Raw genomic sequence first — 8586 nt, forward strand, 5'->3', positions numbered from 1 at the left:
CCTGGGTTCAAGTGATTCGGCTGCCTCAGCCTCCCGAGTGGCTGGGACTACAGGCGTGTGCCACCCTGCTGGGCTAATTTTTGTATTTTTAGTAGAGATGGGGTTTCCCTGTGTTGGCCAGGCTGGTGTTGAACTCCTGGCATCAAGTCATCCACCCGCCTTGGCCTCCCAAAGCGCTGGGGTGAGCCACCACGCCTGGCCAGGAGTTGGTGTCTTTGCAGAACCTCCTGGATAGTTTCTCAGGATGACATGGAGAAGATGAGATGCCTTCTGCTAAGTGAATGGGCCCCAGAGGCCAGGCTACTGGGCACAGTTAGCTTTCCAGGGGCTCCAAACCACACCATTTTATAACCACCTTTGCCACGACACCCAAAGAGGGTGCCCACAAAGATACGGTCATTGTGTGGGAAGTGGCCTCAAATACAGAGATGTTTACCACCGGGAATGCTGGACTTTGTTTAGGGCCTTGTCACGGGGTGACCGATGCTTAGGGGCCTGGGACACCTGGAGTGTTCAGACGGAGTTACTCCATCTGTGTGTCTTTTTTTTTTTTTCAGAGACAGGTCTTGCTTTGTTGCTCAGCTGGAGTGCAGTGGCGCAGTCTGGGCTCACTGCAGCCTCGACCTCCTGGGCTCAAGTGATCTTCCTGCTTCAGCTTCCTTAGTAGCTGGGACTACAAGCATGTGCCACCGCGCCCAGCCAATTAAAAAAATTTTTTTTGTAGAGATGGGGTCTTGCTATGTTGCCCAGGCTCATCTCAAACTCCTGGCCTCAAGCAATCCCCCCACCTCGGCCTCCCAAAGTGTTGGGATTACAGGCATGAGCCACCGTGCCCGACCCTGTCTGTGTCTTGCTGGGCTCACTGAGTGGGCAGCCCCTTCCCTTACTATTCCAGGGGCTGCCCTGCAGAAGCCACCTCCTCTAGAGGTACAGCAATTTCCATAAAAACATTGACTTGTTTTGCCCCGAAGTTTGTCTTGAATACCCTGTAGCTGGTTTTAACTCCCCACTCCCCGCCAAATATTTCTGGAAGACTCAAACCAAATGAAGTTCTACCAGTGGCATTTCAGGCAGTGTAATGGGCGGCTGTGAAGAAGCTATTCCTGGGCTGGAGCGAGGGGGGTGGTGGGTGGGAGGACAGGGATAGAATGCACTGTCATTGCTACCCTTGGACACCTGGGTGGCCACCCACTCCAGAGCCAACCTTTCCGGTCCTCGAGGCCAGTTCTCATCCCTTGCTTCTCCGGTCCCCTCTACTTCCACCTGTCTTCTTATGTCCCAATTAGCCCCTGGCCCCTGCCCTGCAAAAGGCAGCTGTGTGTGCGTCGATGGGACCATGACTGAGAGACAGGGACCACACAAAGGGGGGCACTGGTGCCTGGTGTTCGCTGGGGACGAGGCTGAAGTCACTCCAGCACTCCCTCGTGACCTTCCTGGGCAGTGCCAGCCTGGCCTCTCTGGCCAGCAGCTGCTCAGTCACAAACTATTCTTGGAATATCTTCGGGGCACACTGTTTTGACTGGCAGCAGGAGTTTCTGGTTCCCTCGTCCGGTTCAGTCTAGAAATGTGAAGTCTGATGCCTGTGACTCACGGTGCACTGTGCAGACAAGGGGCCACCACCAGGGACTCGGAGGAGAGCGGGAAAACGGTGGGGGGTGGTGTGGGAGCAGAAAAGGCATGGGTTCAAATCTGAAGACAGCCTTCCCAACAGTTTGATCTAAATGAGGTCAGTGGGCTTCTCTGGGCCTCAGTTCCCTCATCTGAGAAATGGGGATAATTATCCCAGCTCTGGGTCCCCAACAGGATGGAAGATACCTTAGTTCAAGTGCTCTAAGCTGCCAAGGCCCCTGAACCCTCCTTGGCTGCTATGAATTGCTGCAGGAGGAGGGGTGGGATAAATAATAGTGTGAAGCAGAGCTGAAGAGCCGCCCTGAGCGACCGCATGGCTGATACTCCCTGGAGGAAAGGCGGAAGAGACCCGGCAGACCAGGTGGGTGCAGGAGGACTGAAGGATGGGAGGATGCTCAGAACCGCCTCGGAAACTGTCATTTCCTGCCCCAGCCCAGGGAAGATCTGTCCCTGCCCAGGCTCCTCCCAGCCTCTGGGCTCACAGGCCACACTGGTATAGCTTCCAGCCAGCAGTAGAGGTGGACAAAGGCGACCAGTGTCCGGCCTGCACTGGTCAAAAGCCCTTTGTGCCAGATTGCTCTCCCAGTTATCCCCCAGCAAGTGGGGCTGCCACGGGACTGGTCACCCGCACCCCGTGGCTGGGAGGTTGTGGTCTCACTCTCTTGTCTTTCTCTCGGGCTCCCTGATTCCAGCTGCTGTCCATGCCAGGCTCAGAGCCCCACATTTTCCTGAGCAACCAGAAGCCAACCTAAGTGGGGAAGAGTTCTGAAAACAGGGCCCCAGGGTCCTTTCTGGAACAATCTGGAAAAGAAGGACAGACACCACAGCCTATTCAGTTGTGGGCAGAAGAACTAGTGGAAAGATTCGCTGGCTAATTCTGATGACTTTCCTCTGGATTTCACCCAATACAAAATTTGCAAAGCCAACTTAATTGTCTGTTTAGAGAAAGAGGCCCAGAGTAGAAAATTACAGTTAGAGAAACTCGGCTCTGGAAGGAATTTTTAGAATTACATCTGACCGTGGGTGCTGGAGGCTCTGAATCCTGCACATTGGAAGTGAAAGTGAAGGTGCTAGAAAGGCTGAGTCTTTTTTTTTTTTTTTGAGATGGGGTCTCGCTCTGTTGTCCAGGCTTGAATGCAGTGGTGTGATCTCGGCTCACTGCAACCTCCTCCTCTGGAGTTCAAGCAATTTTCCTGCCTCAGTCTCCTGAGTAGCTGAGATTACAGGCACCCGCCACCACACCTGGCTAATTTTTTTGTACTTTTAGTAGAGACGGGTTTCACCATGTTGGTCACACTGGTCTCAAACTCCTGACCTTGTGATCCACCTGCCTCAGCCTTCCACAGTGCTGGGATTACAGGTGTGAGCCACCGGGCCTGACCTGAAAGGCTAATTCTTAACGACCTGGGAACAAATGGCTGAAGGATGCAGAACAGAAGTCTCTTGGTCTCCCCCCTCCCTCAGCCCATGCAGAGACTATCTGGGCCCATGAAGCTTCTTGCAGTTTCTCCAGGCCTGAAACTCAAAGTTGTAGCTATCAAAGCCTACAAGATAGATTCTGCTCTTTCTCACATAGGAGTGGGGCTGGCCAGTGAGTCGGAGTTTAAGCAAAGCCAGTTCCATTTCCTAACAAGCACTGGATGAGAAACTTTTCCTGGCACTAAGTACTGCACAGAATCAAGACTGAAGGGGCTACCTCCTCCCAAGGAGCGTCTATCTAGCACTCTGATCTTGCCTGGGGACCTGTCCCTTCCCCTACTTTCAGGCCACATGAACTGGATGGAGGAAAAGTGCTCTGAGCCTCAGGGGTGAGGAGGAGTCACAGACCTGGACAATCAACATGCTGTCCTGTGATTGGGTTAGGGACAGTCATGTGACCCAGCTGGAGCCAATGGGACTCATTTCTGTGACTGATGGACATCTCGGGAACAGAGAATCTGCACTGGAGTTTCAGATGGAAGAAAATGAAACCTGGCTGGGTGCGGTGGCTCGTTCCTGTAACCCCAGCACTCGGGGAGGCTGAGGCGGGTGGATCACCTGAGGTCAGGAGTTCGAGAGACCAGCCTGGCCAACATGGTGAAACCCCGCCTCTACTAAAATTACAAAAATTAGCCGGACGTAGAGGCAGAGGCTGCAGTGAGCTGAGATTGTGCCACTGCACTCCAGCCTCAGCAATGGAGTGAGACTCTGTCTCAAAAAAAAAAAGAAAAGAAAAATGAAACTTGAGCCAAGGGCTGCCATGCTGCCATCCTCAGGCTGGAAAGGACACCCAAGAATGGTGCCCACAGACGAAAACCAAGTCGGGGTGGAGGAAACAAGGCCTGGATCCAGCTGAGCCCCACGCTGTGACAAGTTGGAACTTTTAGTTCCTTAGCCAAATTTGTTTTCTTCTTTTTTCTTTTTTTTTTTTGAGACGGAGTTTCACTCTTGTTGCCCAAGCTGGAGTGCAGTGGTACGATCTTGGCTCACGGCAACCTCTGTCTCCCAGGTTCAAGTGATTCTCCTGCCTCAGCCTCCCCAGTAGCTGGGATTACAGGCGCATGCCACCGTGCCTGGCTAATTTTTTTATTTTTAGTGGCGATGGGTTTTCTCCATATTGGTCAGGCTGGTCTCAAACTCCCGACCTCAGTTGATTCACTCACCTCGGCCTCCCAAATTGCTGGGATTACAGGCATGAGCCACTGAACCTGGCCTCAAATTTGTTTTGTTTTCTGTTTTTGAGACGGAGTCTCACTCTGTCGCTCAAGCTGGAGTGCAATGGCACAATCTCAGCTCACTGCAACCTCCGTCTCCCAGGTTCAAGCAATTTTCCTGCCTCAGCCTCCTGAGTAGCTGGGACTACAGGCATGCGACCGCCATGCCCAACCACGCCCAGCTAATTTTTGTAGTTTTAGTAGAAATGGGGTTTCACCATGTTGGTCAGGATGGTCTTGAACTTCTGACTTCGTGAGCCACCCACCGAGGCCTCCCAAAGTGCTGGGATTACAGGCGTGAGCCACCGCGCCTGGCCTCCAAATTCGTTTTCTTAGGTCACTTTGAGTTGAGTTTCAATTGCAAATGGAAGGTTACTACTGAATCCATGATCTAAATGGTGTTGGGATCTAGAGGAAGCTTTTCTGGCACCATGCTTCTTCCCTAGGAAATGTTCATCTCTAACCAGAACTGGGGCCACACTCCCTCCCCAATGCATCGGGGACCTGGGGCCAAACTCCTAAGCAGCCTGAATGAAGCTGAAAGGGAGTCATGCACCAGCCTGTACTCTCTAGGAATATCGGGTCAATTTAAAATTTTTCTGTAGAGACAGGGTCTCACTATGTGGCCCAGGTTGGTCTCAAACTCCTGGCCTCAAGTGATCCTCCTGCCTTGGCCTCTCAGAGTGCTGGGATTACAGATGTAAGCTGCCATGCCCAGCCAAGGGCAAGGCATCATTTTCTTTCTTTCTTTTTTTATCACTCTCTCTTTTCTTATCCTTTTTTTGTGTGTGTGTGAGACAGGGTTTCACTCTGTCACCCTAGTTGGAGTACAGTAGTACAATCTTGGCTCACTGAAGCCTCGACCTCCTGGGATCAAGCAATCCTCCCACTTCAGTCTCCTGAGTAGCTGGGACCACAAGTGCATGCCACCATACCCAGCTAATTTTTGTACTTTTTGTAGAGAGGTGGTTTCACCGTGTTGCCCAGGTTGGTCTTGAACTCCTGAACTCAAGTGATCCTCCCACCTCTGCCTCCCAAAGTGCTGAGATTACAGGTGTGAGCCACTGCACCCAGCCCCAAGGGCACCAATTTCTAAGAGGAGAGGGCCCAGCAGTGACAAACCCGCACGGTTCTGCATTGTCAACTCACAGGGCAAGAACTAACCAAAAATTTCCAAACATAACTGGATTTTAAAGGTTGGGGCATATGGGTAACACTCCGCTTGTTCTCCCTACACAATCCATCTGGCTTTCCAACCCACACGCCCTGTTTTCACAAAGTTTCTTCTGGGTTTTGGAGGAAAGAACTGAAGCCTCCTCTGTACTAAGCCTTGGCTAGAACTGGAAGGCAGGCCCAGAGCCTGGAAGACCCTCTCAGGGAGAGAGTGCAGCTCCAACACCGCAGGCACAAGGCTGTCTTGCAAAGAGCTCACAGCGTGGGCTCTGGGGCCAGGCTACCTGGGTTTGAGCCCTGGCTCTGCCTCTTCTGAGCTGAATGACCCTAGGCTGGCGCCTCCATTTCCTTAACTATAAAACAGGAATGATGATGCCTGCACCCCACAACACCATGCTGAGGGCTCAGGGAGACATTCTGTGGGAACAGGACCCAGCGCGTGTTAGCTTCTTAGTAGATACTGTCTAACGAGACCAGAGGTGTTAACCCTGTCTCTGAAGAGCCTTGGGGGTCCGTGAACCTCCTGAAATTGATACGATTTTACAGATTTCTCTGGGGGAAATTTCAGGAGGTTTTATCAGAACCTCAAAGGAATCTGTTGATGCCAAGAACCACTGACATAGCTTAAAGTCTAGTTGAGGGCAGGGACTAGGTCACTCTCTTTTGGGGGTTCTCCTGAAGGCCTGACTCTGCATGCATGATGCAGTAACCCACGCTTAATGGACAGAGGGCTACACAGATGAGTCATCAGAGAACTGCACAGACGGGGTGGACCCAGGGCCACTCGACATCTCAAGAGCTGAGGTCTCAAGCTTAAGATGCACAAACCACCCTCTACCTGCCTACCCTTATTTCCTGTCCTCAAAGGCCCAGAGATGCACCCCACCGCCCGCAACACACTCAAGCAAGCTCCTGAGCATCAGCCACTGGCCCAAGCCTCTCTCCTCTCACCTCCCGCACTCCCCAAACCTCTCTGCCCAGAGACCCCCAGGAGGAACTCAGCATTCGGGAGGGGAGATGAACTCAAAGTCGGAGGCCAGGCCAGACGGCTCAGCAGGATGTGGTTAGTGACAAGCCTGGCCCTGGGAGCAGGTGCCAAGGAGGAAAAGTCAAAGGACACGTGAACCGCCAGGTCAGCCGAGCGCAGAAGCCGGCAGCGCATCACTTACAGTCGCTTGATGCCCGACTCCGGCTGGGGGGACGTCCTCGGGTGGGCAATGGGTGGGGGTTGGGGTATTCGATTTTCCTCTTCCATTTCTTCACTGGAAGGAGATGACAGGCATGAGATAAAAGAGTCAAAAGTTCCTTGAAAACTGGAACATTCCAAAAGAGAACTGTCTGATGGTCTGAGAGGGTGCACGCTTTTTAGGGGCCCCGCATCTATATTTCCAGTTTATTCTGAAGAGTCCAGCCAAATAGAACCACTCCCCGTTTCCTGTCCTTACACAGGCTTCCCTGTCTCTACACCTCTGTGGTTTCTTCTACCCAGAATATACCCGTCACCCCTCAACATCTCCCATATCTAAATACTACCCTATCCCTCCAGGAAGGCCCAGTTCAAATGCTGCCTCCTCCAGGAGGCCTTCCAATTTCCACCCCATCTACAAACCAGATCTCTCCCACTCTCCCATCTTTTTTTTTTTTTTTTTGAGACAGGGTCTCATTCTATTGCCCAGGCTGGAGTGCAGTGGTACAAACATAGCTCACTGCAGCCTTGACCCTGGGCTGAAATGATCCTCCTGCTTCAGACTCCCAAGTGGCTGGGACTACAGGGTGAGCCACCACACCTGGCTAATTTTTCAAAATTTTTGTGTAGAGATGGGGGTCCCACTATGTTGCCCAGGCTGGTTTTGAGCTCCTGGGTTCAAGTGATCCGCCTGCCTTGGCCTCGCAAAGTGCTGGGATGACAGGTGTGAGCCACTGCGCCCCGCCTCTCCCATCTTTGAACATCCAGTGTACCGTCAGTAAACCTTTCAAGAAAAATGTGTGGTATTATATTTTTTATGCATCTCTGATCTTCCCCACTGGAGCAGGGACCACCTCCGGTGCATGGGTCCTTCCTTCCAGCTTTCTATTCAACAGATATTTGTTGTGCACCTACTATGTGCCAAGCTCCATTCTAAGTACTGGGAACTTAGCCATGGACAAGATAAATAAGACTTCTGGTCTCATGTTGCTTGTGGTCTCATGTGGAAACCAACAATAAAGCAAGCATGAGAGTGAACAGGATAACGTAGGAGGTGAAAAGGGTCACAAAGACAGTAACACCGGGGCCGGGTTTCATTCATTCATTCATTTAAAAAAGAGATGAGGTCTCGCTTTGTTGCCCAGGCTCGTCTCGAATACCTGGGCTCAAGCCATCTTTCCGCCTCAGCCTCCCAAAATACTGGAATTAAAGGTGTGAGCCCCGGTGCCTGGCCTGGGCCCAGGAGTTTCAGAAAGGGGTTGTGAGCTTGTATGTAAGTTCTTTAGGCCAGAGAGGGTACCCAAAAAAGACACTGATGAAATGCTTGTCTTCCAGGGGGTAAGAAGGTAACTGTACAGAAACTGGCTAACCTCAGGAAGGAGCCAGTTTGGGCTGCCCAGCCCAGGACACTTGCCTCTTGTAGTAAGCCAGCTCCTCCTGCAGTAAGAACACCTTGGACTTGAGCTCGTTCCTCTCGTGCAGCACGTCCCGCAGCTCCTGCAGGGTGAACCGGGGGCGGTTGGGGTCCTTGAGCTCCATAGCCACCTTCTCTGCGTCGGAGATGCTCTCCTCTCCAACCGGCTCTGTCTGGAGGAGGCAGAGATGCTGCTAATGAATTCTTGGCAGCCCCTGCCGGCACCCACTCTCTATCCCGAAGGAGCCCGAATTCTCCCCCTCCCCGGGCGCCAGCAGCCTGCGGAGGGTGCTATTTTCAGCACTCGCGGGTGGCCCCTGCTCACGTTCTGTACAGTTTCCCTCTGGAGGTGGAAACCAGCGGCCACCTGTTCATTGTTCGCCTTCCCAATAGCCGAACCCACGGACCCCGCACCTCCCCACTTGACTCGGGGTTTCATTACAAACATGACAAGGCATCTAGGGAGGAGCTGTCACACCTCCCCTGCCCCC

The 8586-nt window shown here is 52.6% G+C and overlaps 1 protein-coding gene across 1 annotated transcript; it reads right to left on the minus strand.

Annotated features, from left to right (window-relative positions):
• Window positions 1-6625: 6625 nt before the first annotated feature.
• On the minus strand, window positions 6626-8268 carry LOC113222020 (RILP-like protein 1; the record flags this gene model as incomplete). Its single annotated transcript, XM_026451355.1, has 2 exons — window positions 6626-6757; window positions 8096-8268. Coding segments are annotated over 2 exons (270 nt in total), but the record flags the coding sequence as incomplete, so codon positions are not given.
• Window positions 8269-8586: the final 318 nt, after the last annotated feature.

Source organism: Piliocolobus tephrosceles, unplaced genomic scaffold, assembly GCF_002776525.5.
Source record: "Piliocolobus tephrosceles isolate RC106 unplaced genomic scaffold, ASM277652v3 unscaffolded_28934, whole genome shotgun sequence".
NCBI classification, from domain to species: domain Eukaryota; kingdom Metazoa; phylum Chordata; class Mammalia; order Primates; family Cercopithecidae; genus Piliocolobus; species Piliocolobus tephrosceles.